At 36.3% G+C, this 25,921-nt stretch overlaps 1 protein-coding gene across 1 annotated transcript in view; it reads right to left on the reverse strand.

Annotated features, from left to right (window-relative positions):
* Positions 1-25,921, reverse strand: part of LOC132547063 (ATP-dependent DNA/RNA helicase DHX36-like) — a 36,609-nt gene extending 10,688 nt beyond the window's left edge. The window contains exons 1-20 of the mRNA XM_060210815.1: positions 25,863-25,921; positions 25,473-25,580; positions 24,514-24,710; positions 23,725-23,852; positions 22,033-22,442; positions 18,522-18,664; positions 17,654-17,728; positions 14,116-14,211; positions 12,156-12,235; positions 10,408-10,482; positions 9,010-9,176; positions 8,566-8,647; positions 7,490-7,612; positions 6,887-6,992; positions 5,406-5,493; positions 4,924-5,044; positions 4,542-4,685; positions 2,942-3,059; positions 2,538-2,636; positions 133-306 (exon numbers count right to left, since the gene is read on the reverse strand). Of these exons, the coding sequence (XP_060066798.1) occupies positions 133-306; positions 2,538-2,636; positions 2,942-3,059; positions 4,542-4,685; positions 4,924-5,044; positions 5,406-5,493; positions 6,887-6,992; positions 7,490-7,612; positions 8,566-8,647; positions 9,010-9,176; positions 10,408-10,482; positions 12,156-12,235; positions 14,116-14,211; positions 17,654-17,728; positions 18,522-18,664; positions 22,033-22,442; positions 23,725-23,852; positions 24,514-24,710; positions 25,473-25,580; positions 25,863-25,914 (2,586 nt within the window). The 5' untranslated portion in view covers positions 25,915-25,921. The remainder of the gene's footprint in view (positions 1-132; positions 307-2,537; positions 2,637-2,941; positions 3,060-4,541; positions 4,686-4,923; positions 5,045-5,405; positions 5,494-6,886; positions 6,993-7,489; positions 7,613-8,565; positions 8,648-9,009; positions 9,177-10,407; positions 10,483-12,155; positions 12,236-14,115; positions 14,212-17,653; positions 17,729-18,521; positions 18,665-22,032; positions 22,443-23,724; positions 23,853-24,513; positions 24,711-25,472; positions 25,581-25,862) is intronic.

A 25,921-nucleotide genomic window follows, 5' to 3' on the forward strand; every position in this document is an offset into this window, starting at 1 on the left:
GTAAAAACTCAATCTCCAAACAGTTACAGCTACTTTAATACAGCAAGTACAGTCACATTTTCGAATGAAAACAAAAAATATTACAGATGTTCTATCAGATTTAGATAAATCACATGTAAAATTCAAGCTTACCATAGGAATGATGAAGGCATTTCTAAATCCCAGGCTGGCTGCAATAGTGCAGATAGGATCAAGACATCCAAACATGGCTCCAAAAAGAATCATCTTACCAGACTTGGGGTCAACACGCATGCGTGCCAGATGATGACCAAGGGGGAGGAGGTTCTCTTCCTCATCTAGAGCTTTCTGTCCAAAACATGTAGAAAGTACATTTAAGAATCTGAGTCAGATTCACAGCTAACTCCTTTTCAGTTCATTTTATTCTTTCTTTAATTTTCTGATATTCTTTCTTTTTTTCTTTTTGAAATGTCCCTGGTTCAGAGGATAAGAATAAATACCAGAGGCCTATGGGCCTTAACGGTCACCTGACTACAAATACTTTCAGCAGGGAGAAGGGTTATGATTTCTACTTTGAATATAATCTTACTAAGATACTGTTTTCCATGGTGCAAATGGAAGTTTTGGTGAGGAGCAGGTAACTGTAACAAGTGTTACCTATTTTTTGACAGTAAAGTTTGAGCTCAATCCAACTGGTAAAACTTGAGTAGAAGTTTGAAATAGATGTTGCACAGGAAAGCCATGATTGTGCAATCATGTTACAAAATGGCCTCCCTGACTGTCATATGAACATTTTAAAAAGGTCGAAAAATAACAACACTTTGTTGGCTACCTTTCCTTAACATTCCCACCTATTTTTAGCTCAATGGTACCAGTGGAACTGCAGAAGAAGTTTAAAATATATTTTTCAAGATGGTGGCCATGGCAGTCATCTTGGACTTCAGATATGCCCAAAAAAACATCACACAGTCAGGTCTATCTCAGGATTATTTCATGCAAGTTTGAGCTAAATCCAACTTGTGAAACTTGAAAAGAAGTTTGAAATGTCAAAAGTTTACAGACGACGAATGAAGCATGATGACCCTTTGGGTCAGATGACCTAACAAGAACAATATTTTGATTAGTTATGTGGAGAGTTCCAAATTAAAGATATCATTATGATCATAACTTTATCTTTTGACAAAGAAAATTACAAGACAAAGGCATTAGGAATAATAGTAATAGCTAATTATTTCAATCGAAACTTAAATATTTCATCTTATGATAGATTCTAAGTTTGAATGCAAGATGAACAGTTTAAGTGGGTTCACTCCTATATTCCTAGAGGACATGACCCTCCATTTACACAAAACTGAGTCCCTTTCACCCATTAATTTTCCACACCAAAATTAGTCAAGATCTCTTATAAGCAAGACAACTTTAAGATTGCTCACTAATTCCCTGTTAGAACCTGGTGCTTCTGTCCACAGGGGAACAGGAAATTCTATTTGTACATAGGATGCTCCTGACCAAATCTGTCCCAATCTAAACAGGCTGATCAAATATGTCCCAATCTTAACAGGCTTTTTTAAGCCTTTAAAGAAAAAGATGAATGCAGATGGATATCATGTCACTGCATGTGGTCACACTTTCCCTCCCAATTTCTATTACAGTTCAGTAAAAACTTCAACAAATACCATTTCTTTATCCTCCAATAAGGTCACACCCTACATGGAAAAACCTGGCACAAAACTGCAAGTCAACCATTGCATTTATCAGGACAGTTTAACCTGAAGTAAATGGAATTTACAGCCAAACAATTGTATACAACAAAATCAGAGGTGAAAGAGATACAAAACTGAAACATATCCACGACAACTGTAACAGGAAACCAGATACCTATGGTTATCTACATTCTTATGAAACAAGTCTAAATCTGGTTTACTTTCCTGTTGAGAAGTGAAAAGTTGACACTTCCTCTGTTCCATGTACTAATATATGTGATATGTATGTACCTAATAATGTGTATAAATCAGGGGTCGGTATAGGTCAGTTAGTTCGAGCATTGGCCTACGTAACTTCAGGTCAAGATCCTTGGTGAGTGGTTCAATGCTCACAACCCATGCTGGTTTGTTTTTCATGAAGCTGAGAAACAGACTGGTTTGTGTCTTTGGGCAAGACGCTATACCTTAATTGTTCTGTATAGCATATCACAGACTAATTGTTTGTTGTGTAGTGAGGTAGCCACCAGATAATACTAGAAATCCAAGAATAAAAATGACCCTGACTGTTCATGGGGTGATGAACCAGCATACTAAATTTCAGTCCTTATGTCATTTCTTCTGATTAAAGAGATGACATAACTATACCAAGTAAAATATCAAATCAGGGATTTATAATTAAACAAATTGTTGTTTACCATGTGACTTTGAAAAAAATCACAAATAGCGTCTGTTATTTCATGGGAAGACCTGGAAATTTTTGTCAAAACAACATCCAACAATTAGTTCTCAAGATGTTCAGCAGTATCAGAGGACCAAAGCTTTAGTTCAGAATGAAATGTGACCCCCTGAAGGTGATGTAAGTTGGATGGTACATACCAGGTCTTGCAGTGTTGTCAGGGCTGTGTGTACTGCCTCTGGCGATGGCTGCTGCATGGCTTTGCTAATAAATGACTCAATCTTTCCCAGTTTTAGAAGCTGCAGCAGCACAAAACAAGTCATGTCATTAGTGAAAGCAAATCGTGTATATTGTATCAACATGCTGAGTTCAAAATTTATTTTTGTTCAGTAAAGTTTTTAGATTTTTTTATAGCTTTTTGAATAACTCTTATTTTTTGTAGTTAAGTTTTCATGAGTTACTGATGGCAAGGTCTGATTCTTTGCCTGTGAAACAATGCTCTGACTTTCCACAGAATTGATTTCATCTCATTGCATTGCTGTATCAGTTGACATTCACTCTCAAGTCATGTGACAGAGCTTGGAAAGTGTGACAGGTAATTTACCTTTATTTGTAAGCATAGTTCTTCCAGAGGTGTGCGTAGAATATCGGGAAGTTGATAGTCATCCAGGAGTTCCTCTTTGAGACTTGAGTACAGATGGAAGCACACACCCTCCTGGACACTAAACAGGCATAAAGAAAAACATTAATGCAATCATTTTTGTTTAAACAAAACTAATGTCTTCAATTGATTTAGGAAAATTTGTTTATCAATGCATATCAAATTTGTCTAACATATAGGTGTCCTATAATAAGCCCATAGGACCAAACAAAATGGTCTGAGTAGGGGATGACCTTATTTCTGGACAATGAAAAAGTATTTGTTAATATCTTTACTGAACTGTAATATATATGGATGGGTTGATAACAAGTAATGTTCCACATCCGAAGGCCCAGCACAGCCACAGACTTTGTCTAAGATGTTCCATGTCTCAAGGTTCAGCACTATCACAGACTTTGTCTAAGATGTTCCATGTCCCAAGGTTCAGCACAGCCACAGACTTTGTCTAAGATGTTCCATGTCCCAAAGTCAAGCACAGCCACAGACTTTCTCTAAGATGTTCCACACCCAAAGGTCCCCTACAGTCACAGGCTTCCCAAAAGAGAAGAACTCAACATCTGTGGAGCATTTCAGAACTCCTTGCTCAGTGTCAAATGCAAGGCATTGTCTGTGATGGCTAGGTGGTTAATAGATTATATGCTGAGCAACCACCACATCGACACATCAGTCTAGAAGGGAGAGATACCTGGATTCTTTAGATGCCTAAGGTATACTATCGTTCTGAACTATTTATGAGGCGAACTAACAGAGCAGTGAAGATTGAAGGGATGGAGTGCCTGGCTGTTTCAGGTAGAGGTCAGTGCCAGAGGGTTCCCCACACACTCAGTATGAAAGTTGATCCAGAAAGTGGGACTGACAAGAGCAATGCGAAAGGCAGCTATTAAGACCATAGCTGAGAAGGCAGAGAGAGCATCATGCTGGTTATGTTGAGCAATACTGGAGACCAGGCAACAGGGAGCAGTGATAGATCACCACTGACCTGCCAACCAGGAGATGTCGTGGAATAGGGATAAGAAAATAACACCAATACCTAACCAAAGCAGCGGTTTGGTTTACAATATTAGAGAAATCTGTAATTTCATACAGCTTATAGGGCACTTATACTGTCTGATGGTTACTACTGTAACAATTAACAATGATCTGTATACCAACTTGTTAATACCATGACTAATTCATTAAAATTGTAAAACATGCAGGTAGGACCAACTACAGATATGGTCCAAACCTTTCCAAAAGACCCCTTCATTATAATTAGTTCTTAAGGAAAAAGTAACAACACTACTTTAAGAGAGTACTATAGATTCAATGGAACAAAGACCATGATAGTAACATAAAAAGGGCTTATCATTAATGGTTTTTGTTTTTACATTAATTGGTTCACATATCAATTTTAACAAGTTTTGGTCTGTGCCATTAATTTAACTCAATTTGCATCATTATGATCAAAATTTACCAATAACAAATCTGAGAACACATCATGCACATTGACTGTTCGTTGTTTAGAAAACCTGTTTCAAAACTCTACTTTCTACAAAATACTGACCGCCCAGCTCTACCACGCCTTTGTCGTGCGTTGGCCTTGGATACCCATTCGGTTGACAGCGTGGCGAGATTATTCTCAGGTTGGTAGCCACTGATCTTTATTTTCCCGGAGTCCACCACAAATACCACATCGTCTATAGTGATGCTGCAAAAAAGTTAGACAATACACTTGAAAATAAATATTCAGATTTATATTCAGTACCCAAATCTCTCTTGTTTTGTCCTAAAATGAGTTGTGCATCCTAAGATCTATGGTTACTGCTAAAGTAGAACTTTAAATTTTGAAGACCTAAGTCCTCTTTGTGCTCCTTTGTCATGGTGAGAGAACGAAATATAAGCCTGTGGCTGGATATACAAGACTGATCAACCAGTCATAACAATACCTTGTCTCTGCTATGTTGGTTGCTATAATGATCTTCCTCACTCCTGGTGGAGGTCTCTCAAACACCTCTCTCTGGTTTACAGTAGGCATCAGGGAATGAAGAGGAATAATCCGAAAGTTACCTGTGGAGGAGATTTCTAACATTTACTACTGATGTAAAGTTTCCTTCAATTATACATCAATCAGCATGAAAGTATTTACACTCAAAGTTTTTTTTACCCACAGATACTAGAAAAATGTTCAAGTCACACTATACAACCCATCCTTTGGTTTTCATGAATATTTTACAGGAAACCAGATGATAAATTCAACATCTACATCAGACAATGATATTATTGTAGGGCCTACAAAATTGATCATATCAATTCAGGATATTTATCACATTGGTGAATATATGTATCAAGACACATTTAAAATACACAAATGTTCATTGCTAGTTGTGATAATTACTGTAAGTGTAGACATTTCACACACAATACTTACTGTTGTTGAAAGCTGGAGTACTGACAAGACTTGTGTTCAGATTTTTTATTTCTGTCATACCAGGCACAAATACTAAAATAGCCCCGTCCTGTAATACAATGTTCAAAATAGCAATGTCCTGTAATATAATGTACAAAATGGCCCCATTCTTTAATATAATATACAAAATAGCAATGTCCTGTAATATAATGTACAAAATGGCCCCATTCTTTAATATAATGTACAAAATAGCAATGTCCTGTAATATAATGTACAAAATGGCCCCATTCTAGAAAAATAATGTACAAAATAGCAATGTCCTGTAATATAATTTACAAAATGATAAATTCAACCTGTTCTGTAATATAAAGTACAAAATAGCTCTGATATTTATCACTGTAATATAATGTACAAAATAGCTCTGTTCTGTAATATAATGTCACACACAATGGCCCTGTTCTGTAATATAATGACAAACTTGTGTTCAGATTTTTTATTTCTGTAATATAAAATACAAAATGGCCCTGTTCTGTAATATAATGTACAAAATAGCTCTGTTCTGTAATATAATGTACAAAATGGCCCTGTTCTGTAATATAATGTACAAAATGGCCCTGTTCTGTAATATAATGTACAAAATGGCCCTGTTCTGTAATATAATGTACAAAATGGCCCTGTTCTGTAATATAATGTACAAAATTGCAATGTCCTGTAATATAATGTACAAAATAGCCCTGTTCTAAATGGCCCTGTTTTGTAATATAATGTACAAAATAGCAATGTCCTGTAATATAATGTACAAAATGGCCCCATTCTTTAATACAATATACAAAATTGCAATGTCCTGTAATATAATGTACAAAATAGCCCTGTTCTGTAATATAATGTAAAAAATAGCAATGTTCTGTAATATAATGTACAAAATGGCCCTGTTCTGTAATATAATGTACAAAATAGCTCTGTTCTGTAATATAATGTACAAAATAGCCCTGTTCTAAATGGCCCTGTTTTGTAATATAATGTACAAAATAGCCCTGTTCTGTAATATAATGTACAAAATAGCCCTGTTCTGTAATATAATGTAAAAAATAGCAACATCCTGTGATACAATTAGATCATCATAAGCTGTCCATCACATTGGGTAAAATGTTTTGCCCAAGGACACAAGCACAATAGCACAATACGGTCTATATTCTCTGTTTTAATGCCAACTCCTGCAAGTTGGGATTATCTAACCACATATATCCCTTTGATCTTCACTTACGTTTGTGTACGATGATTGTGAAAACATATTATTTTAGGAGAGGGGAATGATTGTGAACACTTGTTTGGAGGACAGAAAGAATTGTTGGTGTTATTCTCAGGAGGGGAAAAATGTTTATGTTGTTCTCAGGAAAGGAAAAAATTTTAGGAAGGGGAATGATTGTGTAAATCTGTCACAAATTTTTTGTAGAAAACAAATATCTGTCAACAGAGATATTATCCAAGTTAAAACCACTTACACCATCCATTTTAAAGCAGATGTGATGAATGACTTGGTGAATGAGTTCGATGTCCACATCTTCCATTTCCATGTTTACTAAAGCCCTCTGAGTTGCACGAGAGTACCTATACAATACATTTTTTTTATATAAAAAAACAATGAAAAATTAACATCCTATCCTTTAAAGAATTATCACCAGTAGTACTCTAATGTATAGACTAGTGGACACACAGCATTATGAATTAGTATGTTCTGTTTAAACTGTTGATTAAAATTTTGTCTGGCTTGATATTCAGGCATTTACATTTTGCTTTCAGAAAAGTAACATAAACTGCAAAATGTAGTCAAATGAAAACATCCCATACAAAAAACTTTTATTAATGATCAATACAAACTTTATTCATATTTGTATTGGTTTCCATCAAAAAAGCATTTAAAGCACTTTTACCGTCATAACTACCATTGTGTGTTATTTTATATCATATTGTGGATCTATTGTAACTAGATTTAAATATTAAGTGATGCTACCAAATAAAGAACCAAAGAGCATGCTCTCTGGCAGTTGTGGAGTTGTAACCACATACTTAGGTTTCTGTCTCAGATTAATTTTATTTGGCCTTACTTTGCTGTGTCAAGTGTTTTAACCCAAGATGACATTTCCTCTGATTCACGTTGTTGCTCTTCAGCCTTTTTACGGTTAAAATGTGAAGGCCGCTTTTTCCGGCTTCCTTCCTTAGGTTCGTAGCTGTGAAGAAAGTATTTCATACAAATCATCAAAATAAACTAATACAAAAGAAATGCTTTTTGCAAGCACATCTCTTCAAGTGGCCATAATAATGGTTCCAATTAAATTCATAAAACCAGTTGAAAAAGCTAGCATGCTTACAACAGAGTTTAAAATTAGAAAAAACAGGATACAGTTGTGTAGCAATGTTTAACTCTGTTGTTATTCTATGCACTGGATGCAGACATAGTCAAAAAGAATCTTTTCACCTGAAAATATGTGATGATTTAGATCAATTCATTTTATCTGTCAAATTTTGTTGGTTTCGGTTAAAGTAAATGACAAAAAGATAAACTCAAATCACAAGTACTAAATAAAAAGTAATAAGTATGAAGAATACTAATAATGAAAAACTCCATAAGAAATCAGCTAAATTCATTAAGTCATCTGAAGGACATAAGACAGAATGACTCATGATAAGGCAGACAGATGGACGAATGGACAGACCTTATTGACTTATCAAGAGGAAACCAGTGGTTCCCTTCAGACAAAACTGAAAGAATTCTGGCATTCCTATAGAAATTAAAGAGTTTTAAACAATTTTCTCAATTTCCCCTATTCAGCCCCTCCCCTCCAGTCCTTCTGTTTATACAAAAGTGATTAAAATTCACTCAAGAATGCTTCAGACTAATTTGGGACAGAATTCTGAAATTCCAACAGAAAAGGAAAGATTAAAGAAAATTGGCCATATTTCCCCTATTGGGCCCTGCCCCTCCAACTCAAGGGGCCAAGATCCAACCTCTATACAAAATTGATTCCTCTTCACCCTAGGACGCTTCAGACAAAACTGAGACAGAATCCTGTCCCTGTCCTTATCATCCCGGGGGCAAAGACCCATTTTCGTTCTAAAAAAGATGGATTCCCCTTCCCCACGCTGTCGAGCAGGGGACTAATTAAGAATCCTAGCCACTTACCTCGTCATTTCTATAGCATCTTCTAGCCAGTACTCTGTGACAGGATATGTAAATCCAGGAATATCCAGCATAGGGCAGTCATCTTTTGACAGAAAATGTAGAAAATGTTTAGAAGACACTAAACATGTGTGATATATGTACCAAAGGGGAAACATTTTAAAGACCAAAATATGGCCAGAATCTGTGTGATTATTGGGTGACAAAGGGGACAACCAACTTGTTTGTCACCAAGACTGAATAGATTTTACTTCAATACTGGAGGTAAAGATGTATCACAATCACACAGTCTGGGCCTTATATGATGATTACAAAATATTTTTTACATGTGACCCCTGTCACCTTGTAAAGTATAACTGACCTCCTAAAGGTTAGCTGTTATTATTATTTTAACCAATGCTACCTTGTTTTGTACAAAGCTGACCATGTATCATAAATATATCTCACGGAAATAATTTGAGAACTGCTCAGCATTCAAGGTCGCACTCATCAGAATGACCTTGAGTTCAGGTCGTTTGGGGAGAAGGTCTTTCAGGATGATGAGGAGGAAGTCTGACAACAGATCTCTCTCATGAATCTCATCCACAACAATATGGCTGGCTTGTCTCAAGTACCTGTTCAAACATATCATCAATATATATCAATCATTTCAAAAAAGACCCTCATTGCAGGATAGGGACCTACTGCAATACACATTTAGGGATAAATGATTCGTTTCTTTTTAACAAAATCCTTATCAAACTACAAAATGTTCTTTTCATAATCCTTACCACGTCCAGGCACATGTTTAACACAGGGACTTGTTTTAGCACAATGACTTGTTGTAACATAGACACATTTTTAGCATCAGGACTTGATTTAACATAGGGACTTGTTTCAGCACAGGGATTTGTTTTAACGCAGGAATTTGTTGTAACATAGACACATTATTAGCATCAGGACTTGATTTAACATAGAGACTGGTTTAAACACAGGGATTTGTTTCAACACAGGGACTTATTTTAACACAGAGACTTCCAATATCATGATTATAAACGACCATGGACACAGGATAATTTGTCTCGTCCAACATTTCATTATGGTGGGTTATTTATACAGCCTACTGTTTATTGATTACTGAAGTTCCTTTCCAATATTCTGGGCGGGGATTCTGGGATGACATTACAGATGGTTTGTAATCTTACCTTTTTATTATAAAGTTTAGAATGTTCAAATCCTTCATTTGATTTTAAAATTCATTTTTCCACGATAACATCTCTAAGATCATTGTCGATTATTTAAAAATACAAGTTCTTAATTTAAATTTCATTTCACTGTTGAAAACATAAATTTTATAATGCTTTAATCTTTGTGAATATATATACCCGGTATCTTTATAAAGAAAAAGCTAATATGCAGCCAAATTTTCCTCAGTTGCCTCCTAGGTTTAACATTTTGGCCCTTAGCACCAATGTTGGGCCCTAGAAGGACAAAACAGCTGCATGATGCAGTTTAATTCATGGTTTGGCTGTTCAAGACCTTATCTTAATGTGTATTTAGTGGTGGTATTCACTTGTGTTTTCTCTTGCACAATCTTGATACAATTTACAAATACTGTTAATTATAATGGTCAGATCCTGTTCAAATTTGGATTTGGTAGATATTGTTAAATGTGCTATTAACATATTTGGGTATATAAGGATGGACCTCTAGGAATACATATCTCTCTATATTGATACATTATTATGTGATTAGAGTATTTATGATAAAATTCTTTAGTGACAAAAATAATTGTTTATGTCAGAAAACATTTCGTCTTTTGAAAACTGACAAACGTATTAAGACGACATATAACTACAAACTTACGGGTCAAACTCCAAGTATTTCAACAGTATACCAGTGGTACAGTATAGAACAGACCCACTACTCCGAGGTAATTTTCTGTAAAAAAAGATAAGAATAATGCTAAAATACAGTTTAACAAAATTGCATCTATTTTCCTTGGAGAACTATTTGACCTCATTCCATCCCATCCACCTAACAAAGAACCAGTATAAAAGAAAAAGGATCAAATGAGCAATGGCTAACATTGATCAAATGCCATTCTCTGATGGTCAAAGGTTATTTTTCCACTTTTGAAAATTAAAAAATCTGTGTACAAGCTATTACAATCTGTTGACCATTTTGTTTTGCCTTAAAATGTCAAGAAGGACAAAAACTGAGTTTTAATCATAATAAAAAATACTAAGTTTTGAAGAAAATGGTTGAAAACTGAAAGAAGAAATCTCAGTACAAGTTTAAAGCTCTGAAAGAACAAAGGGAAATAACTCTGTTGACCATGAGATCATGGTCTGATATTGAAACTTTAAAGCCTACCATGTTTCAATGAAATAGCTGAAAACATGAGGGAGGAAATGTTGTGACAATATAGAAATGCTGAAAAAACAAAGGGCAATAACTCCTCCATAAATTGTAAATTCTCAATGCCATTGAGGAAAACACAATTTCAAGTAATGGTTATAAAGCCAAATATGTTTGAGAGAAATTGGTTTAAAATCAAGAAAGGAGATCTTTGTATCAAATTAAAATGCTAAGAAAGCTAAGAGGGGTAACTCCTTCATGAATTTTTGTATCAAACTTCTATGATGAAAAACAATTTCATCCCAAAGTAAATTAGTCTTTAGAGTTTGAAAGAACTCTCCTATTTTCAGTTGAATCAAACTGATTTTCAGAAAACACAACTTGATGTCATGGTAAATAAGTGTACAAAGTTTCAAAGAAACTGGTTTCTGACAAATCTCCTGATTAGATTTAAATTATGACCAACTCTTCAAAATACATCTGAATCAAACTGCAAATCAGCAAAACCAACTTCTTGTTACAGTGATTAAGCCTACAAAGTTTGAAAAAGATATGTTGAAACTGTGGCAAGTGATGTCTGGATAAAAATTAACAGATGGACACTGCCATAACATAAATATTGACAGGCATATAAAAATAGGAAAATTGATGTGCAAAAAATTCAGTTTTGAAAGGTACCAACTTAAATGTGTTATTAATCATACTATTCAGGACAAACCAATCACAAGAGTTCCTCGGAACTGTATGTGTCGCCTGCATAAAGTGTCACGGTCACCCAGAAATTGAACTGGATGTGTAACTATCAACCAAAAAGTTGTAATACCAAATTTCACTTCTATAACTTGAAGCATAAAGGGAAAACTGCACAAAGCAATATTCCTGAGAAATTTTCCAAGTTCTAAGGGGCATAACTCAGTCACTGACAGCACATAGCAAATGTCATTTCTATAACTCAAAGCATAAGCCAAAAAAGTCAGGAAAACAATATTCTCATTAAATTTTCTAAGTTGAAAGGGACATAACTCAGCCAAAAAGGGTCACAGACAGCCGGGAATCGAACTTAATCTGTACCCTTGCAACGAAAAGCAATATGCCAAATTTCATTTTGATAACTCAAAGCATTACCGAAAAAAGTCCAGAAAACTTTCGTTCAGACAACAGGTGACGACGGACAAAGTGATCCCTTAGTGTCCGCTAGCTCTGCAGGCTTCACAAAAACCCCTATCATCTGTAATTTTATATTTTGTTCCTACCTCTCCAGCCTGATAGAGTATCCTATATCGCCGTCACATCCCACATTCTGTCCTCGCTCGTCCGCCACTCGTTCTGCGACCTGACATCAAAGAGCAAAATCATTATGTTCTTTACTGTATGTTTCCATATTATGATTTTGTCCTACAATTTCTCACCGAGTAAACAATTTCTTTGAGAAACATTAAAATAGATCCAAGGGGAGGGGGGAGGCACTCATGAGGGATAAGCAAAAATGAAGGCTAGGACATCCACGACACAAACATTGATGTACTTACAGACACAGCACTGATCCCCTCCCTCTACACAAACAGGCACTGATCCCCTCCCTCTACACAAACATTGATGTACACAGACACGGCATCTACAAAAACATTGATGTACTTACAGACACCCTCCCCTCCCTCTACACAAACATTGATGTACTTACAGACACAGCACTGATCCCCTCCCTCTACACAAACATTGATGTACTTACAGACACAGCACTGATCCCCTCCCTCTACACAAACATTGATGTACTTACAGACACGGCACTGATCCCCTCCCTCTACACAAACATTGATGTACTTACAGACACGGCACTGATCCCCTCCCTCTACACAAACATTGATGTACTTACAGACACGGCACTGATCCCCTCCCTCTACACAAACATTGATGTACTTACAGACACAGCACTGATCCCCTCCCTCTACACAAACATTGATGTACTTACAGACACAGCACTGATCCCCTCCCTCTACACAAACATTGATGTACTTACAGACACAGCACTGATCCCCTCCCTCTACACAAACATTGATGTACTTACAGACACAGCACTGATCCCCTACAGACCTCTACTACACAAACACATGCACTGATCCCCTCCCTCTACACAAACATTGATGTACTTACAGACACAGCACTGATCCCCTCCCTCTACACAAACATTGATGTACTTACAGACACGGCACTGATCCCCTCCCTCTACACAAACATTGATGTACTTACAGACACAGCAGACACAGCACTGATCCCCTCCCTCTACACAAACATTGATGTACTTACAGACACAGCACTGATCCCCTCCCTCTACACAAACATTGATGTACTTACAGACACAGCACTGATCCCCTCCCTCTACACAAACATTGATGTACTTACAGACACAGCACTGATGTACTTACAGACACAGCACTGATCCCCTCCCTCTACACAAACATTGATGTACTTACAGACACAGCACTGATCCCCTCCCTCTACACAAACATTGATGTACTTACAGACACAGCACTGATCCCCTCCCATTGATGTACTACACAAACATTGATGTACTTACAGACACAGCACTGATCCCCTCCCTCTACACAAACATTGATGTACTTACAGACACAGCACTGATCCCATCCCTCTACACAAACATTGATGTACTTACGGACACGGCATTGATCCCCTCCCTCTACACAAACATTGATGTACTTACGGACACGGCACTGATCCCATCCCTCTACACAAACATTGATGTACTTACGGACACGGCACTGATCCCATCCCTCTACACAAACACAGACACAGCACTGATCCCCTCCCTCTACACAAACATTGATGTACTTACAGACACAGCACTGATCCCCTCCCTCTACACAAACATTGATGTACTTACAGACACAGCACTGATCCCCTCCCTCTACACAAACATTGATGTACTTACAGACACAGCACTGATCCCCTCCCTCTACACACAAACATTGATGTACTTACAGACACAGCACTGATCCCCTCCCTCTACACAAACATTACACAAACAGACACAGCATGTACACAAACACTGACAGACACAGCACTGATCCCCTCCCTCTACACAAACATTGATGTACTTACAGACACAGCACTGATCCCCTCCCTCTACACAAACATTGATGTACTTACAGACACAGCACTGATCCCCTCCCCCTACACAAACATTGATGTACTTACTGACACAGCACTTATCCTTCTAGGTTGTGTACATATGACTTTACACTGTGATCCCTTCCCCTGGGATATAAAGTCATCCAAAATATACTGAGGCACCTGAAATTGATATGTAAGATTTTTTTATGCGGCTATTTTGTTGATTCTTTTTTTACTTTTTTTCTACTATTAACAAAATTACGGAAATCCCTGAATCAGAAATTTACAACACTGATATATCAGAAAGGATACCATTATGGTTTGACAATGATAACAACAGGCAGGTGAGCTGACAAGCTGTTTGTCAAGTGTTTATATCTTAATATTTGAAAATGATGACTTAACTTTCTTACCATCAACTCGCTTTCAGAATTTAAGTGTCCGTGACAACAGTAGAAATTTGCTGTGGGAATAGTTTATCCACATTATTGAGGATTGAAAGGCTAAACCGAGAAATTTGTACCCAGTTTACGATACTTCTTTTAAAATATCCCTTTTCAAAAGACTGAATTATTAAACCTGGCTTCAAAATATATTTAAAATTGGCTCCTGTTTTTAAAATTTTGTTTTCTTACTTTTTCATTGGTTTGTCATAAACTACAATATTTATGATAGCTTGTCTTGATTATTGACATTCATGTACACGTAGTAACATATTCATCATGAAATTATAAGCAAAAGGACCAAGATATTAATTCCAACTTTACACAACAGAATACATCAAACACTAGAGGTGAAGTTCTAGATTTTATTAAAGAAAATAGGATTGCCTGTGACTGTATTAGAAATCATTTGAGCATGATAATCTACAGCTATCTACAGAAACCAGGCCAAGTTTGAGTAGCCACTTTAGGTTGTGTGAGATCTTCACATTTATACAAGTAATTGAGTCCAACACTTACCACTCACTGTGTAGTCAGGTTGTGTGAGATCTTCACATTTATACGAGTAATTGAGTCCAACACTTACCACTCACTGTGTAGTCACTTTAGGTTGTGTGAGATCTTCCCATTTATACAAGTAATTGAGTCCAACACTTAACACTCACTGTGTAGTCAGGTTGTGTGAGATCTTCACATTTATACAAGTAATTGAGTCCAACACTTACCACTCACTGTGTAGTCAGGTTGTGTGAGATCTTCACATTTATACAAGTAATTGAGTCCAACACTTACCACTCACTGTGTAGTCACTTTAGGTTGTGTGAGATCTTCACATTTATACAAGTAATGGAGTCCAACACTTAACACTCACTGTGTAGTCAGGTTGTGTGAGATCTTCACATTTATACAAGTAATTGAGTCCAACACTTACCACTCACTGTGTAGTCAGGTTGTGTGAGATCTTCACATTTATACAAGTAATTGAGTCCAACACTTACCACTCACTGTGTAGTCAGGTTGTGTGAAATCTTCACATTTATACAAGTAATTGGGTCCAACACTTACCACTCACTGTGTAGTCAGGTTGTGTGAGATCTTCACATTTATACAAGTAATTGGGTCCAACACTTACCACTCACTGTGTAGTCAGGTTGTGTGAGATCTTCACATTTATACAAGTAATTGAGTCCAACACTTATCACTCACTGTGTAGTCAGGTTGTGTGAGATCTTCACATTTATACAAGTAATTGAGTCCAACACTTATCACTCACTGTGTAGTCAGGTTGTGTGTTATCTTGACAAGACATAGTCTTACTTTTCTTGTGGGTATTGTGTTAATTTTTATCCCTTTAATAAACCCTATAATTTTGTTATGATTATATAAATACTTACCTGTGTATAAAATACACAATATCTTTCTTACAGGTATTGTGTTAATTCTTATCTCTTTAATATACCTCCTAATTCTGTTGTTGGGATTAATAAATACTTACCTGTGTAGTATACCCTGTAATTTTGCTGTTGGGATTATATAAATACTTACCTGTGTAGTATACCCTGTAATTTTGCTGTTGGGATTATATAAATACTTACCTGTGTAGTATACCCTGTAATTCTGATGTTGGGATTATATAAATACTTACCTGTGTAGTATACCCTGTAATTTTGCTGTTGGGATTATATAAATACTTACCTGTGTAGTATACCCTGTAATTTTGCTGTTGGGATTATATAAATACTTACCTGTGTAGTATACCCTGTAATTTTGTTGTTGGGATTATATAAATACTTACCTGTGTAGTATACCCTGTAATTTTGCTGTTGGGATTATATAAATACTTACCTGTGTAGTATACCCTGTAATTTTGTTGTTGGCATATGAATACTTACCTGTGTAGTATACCCTGTAATTTTGATGTTGGGATAATATAAATTCATACATTTGTAGTAAAACGTGTAATTGTGTTGTTGGATTATATAAATACTTACCTGTGTAGTATACCCTGTAATTTTGCTGTTGGGATTATATAAATACTTACCTGTGTAGTAAACCCTGTAATTTTGTTGTTGGCATATGAATACTTACCTGTGTAGTATACCCTGTAATTTTGCTGTTGGGATTATATAAATACTTACCTGTGTAGTAAACCCTGTAATTTTGTTGTTGGCATATGAATACTTACCTGTGTAGTATACCCTGTAATTCTGATGTTAGGATTATATAAATACTTACCTGTGTAGTATACCCTGTAATTTTGCTGTTGGGATTATATAAATACTTACCTGTGTAGTATACCCTGTAATTTTGTTGTTGGGATTATATAAATACATACCTGTGTAGTATACCCTGTAATTTTGCTGTTGGGATTATATGAATACTTACCTGTGTAGTATACCCTGTAATTTTGCTGTTGGGATTATATGAATACTTACCTGTGTAGTATACCCTGTAATTTTGCTGTTGGGATTATATAAATACTTACCTGTGTAGTAAACCCTGTAATTTTGTTGTTGGCATATGAATACTTACCTGTGTAGTATACCCTGTAATTTTGCTGTTGGGATTATATAAATACTTACCTGTGTAGTATACCCTGTAATTTTGCTGTTGGAATTATATAAATACTTACCTGTGTAGTATACCCTGTAATTTTGTTGTTGGGATTATATAAATACGTACCTGTGTAGTATACCCTGTAATTTTGCTGTTGGGATTATATAAATACTTACCTGTGTAGTAAACCCTGTAATTTTGTTGTTGGCATATGAATACTTACCTGTGTAGTATACCCTGTAATTCTGATGTTGGGATTATATAAATACTTACCTGTGTAGTATACCCTGTAATTTTGTTGTTGGCATTAAATTAACACTTACCTGTGTAGTACACCCTGTTATTTTGTTGTTGGCATTATATAAATACTTGCCTGTGTAGTATACCCTGTAATTTTGTTGTTGGCATTAAATTAACACTTACCTGTGTAGTACACCCTGTTATTTTGTTGTTGGCATTATATAAACACTTACCTGTGTAGTATACCCTGTAATTTTGTTGTTGGCATTAAATTAACACTTACCTGTGTAGTACACCCTGTTATTTTGTTGTTGGCATTATATAAATACTTGCCTGTGTAGTATACCCTGTAATTTTGTTGTTGGCATTATATAAATACTTACCTGTGTAGTCTTTCCACAGCCCGTCTCTCCTTTGATTACCAGGCACTGGTGAGATTTCAATGCTTTTAACATTTCCTGTATCAATAAGAGAAAGCATAGATACAACACAGTAATGACAGAACAGTCACGTATTTAAAAATGGTTATGTTTGAATATGCCCATTTAAACCGATGACCACCAAAATCTTATCCTGAATAGAATTACGAACTTGATCTTTTTAGGTGTCCATGAAAAACCCTGCACACAATAAACTTTTTTATTTGGAAAGTGGTCAAATATGACCTTTGTCCCTTTAAGCTTGGCTGATAATCATGAAAATCTAATAAGTTTTGAAAGTTATGTAATCACACTAGGGATAATAAACTTAATCTATAGTGGGATTCACAAGATAATTTGTACACAAGACTTTTGCTATGGAAGCATGAAAGTTTGGACAAACGGAGGCACAAACTGTAATTATACGAAATCGCTAGTGGAAGTGAGTTCTAAACTTCTGTTTTGTCTGAAGTACTTAGGAAAAAAAGAAAAGTTCTAAAGGACAAACATTTCTAAATGTTTAAGGAATTGATCAGCCTAACACTGAACTCCCTCTTATGAGACAGAAGAAAAAAAAAAAGAAAATGCATTATAGATGCATCGTTATGTGTAATACATTAAGATATTGTTTCTTGTTGTGAAAATTTGAGTATGTGTTTTTTTTTATCTTACATATTAGTACCCATCCTCATTTTATCTATTTAATCTCTAATATAAAATTAGGGGGTAAACAGCCATCTTTAAAATCACCATATAAAAATTACCTAGTATGTGAGTTACTCAGAGCTGAAAGCAGAACCCAACATTAATCTTAAATGGATGTATTACTTACCTGTCTCTTGTCATAAGAAGGCAGTTTTTTTCTGAAGTCCATCATCTTGATAAAGTTTTTGTCTGTCTGCCTGTGCTCTGCTTCCTTGGATAAAAATGCATCTAAACTTGGGTTGCTGGGTATTCCTGCATGTACTTGTGGGTCTGTTTAATTAGAAAATACTTGTCACTGTCAGTGGTTTTCTCTCTGGATGTAACAGCAAACTGCATGAGTAAATTGGAAAATATTGTCCTCCTTCCTCCCAAATTAGGAACATTTTCCTGAATTTATTTATCCTGATTTGGAAACAAATTACGTAAAGTATACACATTTAGCTAAGACAAACAGCCTAGTTAGTGACTGTTAATTCCACCATAGAGAATAGTTAAATACTTTCCCTCGCAATAATTTTTTCATCTTTGTACTTTATTGTCACTTTATTGATATTTGAGTTTGAATTTGAATTAACAAGAGTATTACAGGGCAGAATGTAATATCCCTGTCCCATACCAAATAAATATCCATAACTCATTGTACCAAATAGGATAAAAACATTAAAATTGTAACAGTAAGTCAACATATCAAGAGGGGAAAACAGTGCTGTATGTTTTTTTTTAAGTATACTAAATTTTAAAAAGATTGGTTGAAAACTGAAAGATGAAATATCTTGACAAGATTAAGAAGGATTTGGTGATAGAGCCAATGCCGTTCAGATTCGTACATAGAATAGAGGATTCGTTTACTGCTCCGCGGGAAACCAGGAAGTATGTACGGTGATTGCGCAGTAGAGAAATTCAAGTTAGGGAATCAATCGCAACAGCTTCAGAGTAAGTTACTCCTTGTAATTGATTCCCTAACTTGACAAGATTAAGATGCTAATGAAAGATCAAAGGAGAAAAAACATTATGAAACATTGTTCAGTCAATATGCTGTTCATAAGAACACAATTTCCTGTTGTTGTTTAAAGCCATACTCAGTTTCAAGGCAATTGCTTAAAAACTGAGGGAGTTGATATCTGAGGGAGGTGGTATCTCAGGGAAGAGATATCTGAGGGAAGTGGTATCTCAGGGAAGAGATATCTCAGGGAGGTGGTATCTGAGGGAGGTGGTATCTCAGGGAAGAGATATCTGAGGGAGGTGGTATCTGAGGGAGGTGGTATCTGAAGGGGTTGATATCTCAGGGAAGAGATATCTGAGGGAGGTGGTATCTGAAGGGGGTGGTATCTCAGGGAAGAGATATCTGAGGGAGGTGGTATCTGATGGAGGTGGTATCTGAAGGGGGTGGTATCTCAGGGAAGAGATATCTGTGGGAGGTGGTATCTCAGCGAAGAGATATCTGAGGGAGGTAGTATCTCAGGGAGGAATATCTGAGGGAGGAAGTATCTCAAGGAAGAGATATCTGAGGGAGGTGGTATCTGAGGGAGGTGGTATCTGAAGGGGGTGGTCTCTCAGGGAAGAGATATCTGAGGGAGGTGGTATCTCAAGGAAGAGATATCTGAGGGAGGTGGTATCACAGTGAAGAGATATCTGAGGGAGGTGGTATCTGAGGGAGGTGGTATCTGTAGGGGGTGGTATCTCAGGGAAGAGATATCTGAGGGAGGTGGTATCTGAGGGAGGTGGTATCTGAAGGGGGTGGTATCTCAGGGAAGAGATATCTGTGGGAGGTGATATCTCAGTGAAGAGATATCTCAGGAAGGTGGTATCTCAGGGAGGAATATCTGAGGGAGGTGGTATCTCAAGGAAGAGATATCTGAGGGAGGTGGTATCTGAGGGAGGTGGTATCTGAAGGGGGTGGTATCTCAGGGAAGAGATATCTGAGGGAGGTGGTATCTCAAGGAAGAGATATCTGAGGGAGGTGGTATCACAGTGAAGAGATATCTGAGGGAGGTGGTATCTCAGGGAGGAATATCTGAGGGAGGTGGTATCTGAGGGAAGAGATATCTGAGGGAAGAGATATCTGAGGGAGGTGGTATCTGAGGGAGGTAATATCTGAGGGAGGTGGTATCTCAGAGAAGAGATATCCGAGGGAGGTGGTATCTGAGGGAGGTAATATCTCTGGGAAGAGATATCTGAAGGAGGTGGTATCTGAGGGAGGTGGTATCGCAGGGAAGTGATATCTGAGGGAGGTGGTATCTGAGGGAGGTGGCATCTGAGGGAGGTGGTATCTCAGGGAGATAGTGTCTCAGGGAGGTGGTATCTCAGGGGAGAGATATATAAGTGAGGACCCCAGAGCAATGACTTCTCTTTAAATAGTAAAATCACAACGTCATCAAGGAAAACATAATGTCATGTAATGGTAATGAAATTTGCCAAATTTCAGAGAAACTTGTTTAAATCTTAGGAAGGATAATTTTGTACAAAGTTACAAGAGATCCAAGAGGGATCTTGGTGCCCACCTTTGTTTGATCTTCATTCATATTTTAAATAGTGGATCTTTTCCTATCTTTTCGGAACATTCCTTTGAAGAAATAGTGATAATAGTCATTAACTGCCAAATCTGAGATGGTTGCCTGACAGCCACTTTATTTCTCTTATCAATCCCAAAATCAAATAAGTAAAACCTGGGATTAAGCAGAACCTACATACGAAATCTGAGAGAGATCCATCCAGGACTCTCCAAAAGACAGCGGTAACAATTGTCATTGTTGAATTCCAAGATGGTCGCTTCTCTGCCTTTCGATTGTTTACTGATCAGTTCCAAAATCAAAAAGGCACAAAAAGAAACCAAAGGGAGCATATGTATAAAATTTGAGAGAGATTCATTCAGTACTTCTCAAGAAATTCGGATAACAATCTTTACTAGGTGGAAACCAAGATGGCTGCCTGTTTTGTTTTTCTGATCAGTCCCAAAATCAACTGGGCACAACTAAGGACCAAGGGAAATCTACATATGAAATATGAGAAAGATCCGTCCAGTACTTCTCAAGAAATAGCAAGAACAAAAATTGTTTACAAACAGACTACAGACCATGGACGTTGGTCAGTTTGAATAGCCAACCATATGATGATGGTTGGGGCTAAAAATGTTTAAAACCAATAGATAATCATTCTTTCAAAAACAGTTAAATTGAACTATTGTGTAGAAAAATAATATTTGTCAGTTGTTTTCTCAAATAATTACATCTGCAGAAATGACTGGAGCAGCAAAGGTTAAAAAATCTGTTAAATTTGGTATTGGCACTGGGCAAATCAAGAGACCTTTTTATGTCATAGTTACAAAGCCTACAAAGTTTGTAAGAAATTGGTTGCAAACTAGTAGAGGAGATCTCCAGACAAGATTACCAAGTAATGCTATGAAACAAACTAAGGACAGTAACTCTTCCAAATATAGTCGAATCAAAATGTCATTCAGGATATACAATTTCATGTCATTGTCATTAAGCCTACAAAGTTTGAAAAAGACTGCTAGAAAACTGTGGGAGGAGATCTCTGGGTGATTAAAAGTTTACAACTGACAGATGAAGCTGTTCAGTAAGTCCAATCAACATTTTTGTTGGGCATACAGAGGAAAGAATAGACTCATGACATCTTACCACCACTTCTTTCACCACCAAAGATATAGGCCTTCTCCTCCACACTGCACTGTGTGACAGACTCATATATTGGCATCTCATTCACTTCATCATAATCCTCCATATCTGACTCCAGTAACTGATCCTCGTCACCCATTTCCTCCCCTGAAGAGCTATATCCTGAGGCAGAAGTCTCCATTTGGTCTGTATCAGTATCATTCCATGCATCATAAGAAACAGTTCTGTGCCCATCTCTGCCTGATGTAACTTTTACCCCAGAATGTTTCTGTGAACCTTGACCTCTGTCACTGTCAAAACAAGCACCTGTTGATCTGTGACTCTGAGAAAACCCTGATGCAGTGTTCGGTCGTTTGAAAGTGTGCTGACTGTGACCTCCGTCATAAGATGTAGATGGCCGCCCAGCTGGTACACTTCAAGAGGAAAAAAAATTATGAACAGAGTAAACAGAATACTGTACGTTTTTTTTGAAGGGGTTTTATTTCTTTATTTTTTAAGGATGGTATAAAATTGAAAAATAAATACCCTGAAAATATAAATTAAAGGTAACAATAATCCATTAAATGACTTCAATGAAAACTTTGGGAAAACCACAAGAATTTGAAGCATCAAAAGCAACACCCTTTTACAGTAAATCTTTTATCTTTTTTAAAAATATGTTTTATTCATCCACAATATATTTTAAGAAATGTCACTATTTCATGTCTTAATAGCTATGTCATAGTTTTTTTTTTATTAAATACATATTGTTTGGATATGATCTAAATTTATTTCTTTCAATCACAAATATTAAAGTAATGTTGTAATCTATGTAACTGCAAAAGCTTTATTATATTTAAAGGTTGATTCCTGTAACACTGTCATTCTAATTCAAATCTAAAACAAGAGTATCAGTGGAACTTATGAATGCTCCCTGAAAACAACTTTACTGGAGGATTTTCCTGTCTGTGATTTTTGTATTTGGCCCTGATGTTAGTACACTGTATATCATCTTAGTGAAAGTATGAACAATGTATACAGCAAGTTTCTATATCTGACTTAAAATGCAAGTAAAGTTATGTGCTGGATACAAAATTTTAACATGGGCAATAACTCTGTAAATCAGGAGTTGTGGGCCTCGAATCTTCTACACTGTTCATCATCTTGGTGTAACTAAAGTTCACATCAAATTACATGACCCTTACACAACGTGGCAAAGTTATGATCTGGATACAAAAAGGATGGACAGAAAGACAGATGATGGACAATGCCACAACTATACCCTCCTTCTTCCCCCTACCCTTGAAAAAGTTAAAGGAACATAATCAAGAGAAAACAATATTGGAGAACCAACACTCTTGATGTCTCAGATTGCGGTTAGGTTCCTGGATGGATACCACATGGTATTCAGTAGAGATTCTTCGGATATGTAAACATAAAACAATGATGTTGAGAATCCTTTATTTACTGTTTTAAGGGAACATAATCAGTAACATTTTAATATAGAAATGCTGATACATACACCTGTTACATTTATCAACTTTTTCTTTTACACTACACAAGACTCAGGACTTGTCTGAAACAGTGTAGGTTGATTGACTAAAAGATGGGCAATCTCATTCAGTGCAGTATAACTCAATAACATTGTTGCTGAGGGTATAATCAAGTCTTCTGACATATCCCTGGCAACCTATCCACCCATACATAGCTACCCACCTGATATCCTCATCCAGAGAGGCACCAGATCTTGATGGCTGTGGCTGGATATTGTCTGCGGTGTTGATATCATCAAGAAGGTTACGGATCTTACGTTCCATATTACCTTCTAGGTTTACCACAGCAGTCTGAAGGTCAGTATATACCAGATATGTTACATCTCAATATGTTTGTGTATATCATAAAAACACTCATGCATATCAACTGCAGTTTGACAAACTGGGGTGATATAATATATACAGATATTGAAATTTCTTTTAACCTGGTCTCTCCTTTGTGCAGAATTCTTTCAATACTAGCCAAACAAAGTGATCACAGCAAAATTTTTCTTTACCTATAACAAACTCTGTAAAGTTTTCTCCAAACTAAACAAATTATTTACCTTTTACTCAAAAGGGTGTCTTGATAAGATACATATTACTACAGATATAAAAGTTATATAATACCTGTTTAATTATGTACAGAGTCATGTGACAATATACAGTCAACAGTTTCTCAATATGTTTAGTCCATATGAATTACTTCTGATACCAGCATTTATTGAATTTCATTACCTTGACCTTGACATATCAACTCATATGCTAATGCATATTACATTTGTCAAGATTTAGACCTTAAAACTTTAATATTTTTTCTAAAAGATTTTATTCTTTTTATCAATATTTTCATGATTGTTTGTCTTACTTTTGAGAGGACTCTCTCCACTTAAAAATTTACATATCATCATAGTTTGTTTAATTTGTTGCTACCAGTCGATTGATTGATGGACCAAGGTCATCAATATTTTACCGTTTCTTTCTCCTTCTTTGCCATACTTCGCTTGGCATACCACATTCCAATTTCCCTTCCAGATAACCCTGGTGGTGGTCGCTCTCTGCCACCACGTCCTCCCCCACTATCTTCATACTCCCCTCTGCCTCGTCTACCTCCCCCTCGTCTGCCTCCTCCTCTATGCCATCTTCCACCATCACCATCACCATCCTGCCCTGTAATGAATGAAGAATAGTAAATCACACAGAGGTTTTTTACAGTGACTTATTGTCAGTTACTGAGTCATTTCATTCATTTCTTTTTTGATTATCATACTCAATAAATAAAGGAGAAATGTGAAGAAATATGAAGGAAAGAAAATACACAAAAACACAATAAAATACAGAGCAAAACTTAGTTTAAAATTTATTATGAAAAGTCACATGTTCATGAACAAATCTCTACAGCTGGAATTGTTAGTAACATATGTACACATAAAGACATCACAGGGGCGTAGCTTCCATAGAAAGAAAAATCCCGGGCTTACACATAAAAAATCTGTGCATAGAGTATGTCGGACAAAATTACAAAACTAAGGTTGAAAATAAATATCAGGGGTTGAAGTTTGTTGTTAAGTAAATGAAAAAAAAACTGTCTCAGAAAACGATTCAAAACATCTTTGAAATCATGAAATTCATTTTTGCCTGGGCTTACACATTTCTGCTCGGCTAGCTACACTCCTGCATCAAGACAAATCATTGATACAGAGATTTTAACAGAGGAGAGGGTTTTTTTCCTTACAAAATCGACAGTAGTTATTTGATTGTTAATATGTTAACGGGATAAAACTGTCAGGAGGTATCAACCGAACCATGAACCAGATATCCAATTTCTTGTTCTGGCACTTATGTGCATACACTTTCCTTATGGTTTTCCGAGTGATGAGGTGCTGGACAAGGACTGTCCAAGTTATTTTATGCAGCTTATATATTCTTTACCTTCTCCATTGTTGTTGCTAAATCTGCGACCACGTCCCCAGCCACCACCTCCTCGAGGTCTTTTCCAGGAGTTCTGTCTACCCTCACCTCGATAACTCATTGTAGTTACTACAACCAGACATGTCCTCGTTAAGTTAATGGTAGCAACGTGGTTTTTTCTGTGATGGATTTAATTTATGAATCATAACACTACATGAACTATTTGAAATTGTGCAAAACACACTATGTTTCACTTATTTCTCCCTTGAAAATTATTATTAAAAGCATACATATCATGCATATGGTCAGCGTGAATACGCAACTTTTGTGATTATAGACTTAATCTGTTCGTCAATGTTTATGATTTTATCAACATCTTTTAGATCTAGAGCTACACTTAACAGCCAATACCTTGAAGTGCTACTAAACTTTGACGTCGACACAATATGTAAAGAGCAAGCATTTCATGT

This window comes from Ylistrum balloti, unplaced genomic scaffold (assembly GCF_031769215.1).
Source record: "Ylistrum balloti isolate Yb309-2 unplaced genomic scaffold, AGI_CSIRO_Ybal_v1 Utg369932, whole genome shotgun sequence".
Lineage (NCBI taxonomy): Eukaryota > Metazoa > Mollusca > Bivalvia > Pectinida > Pectinidae > Ylistrum > Ylistrum balloti.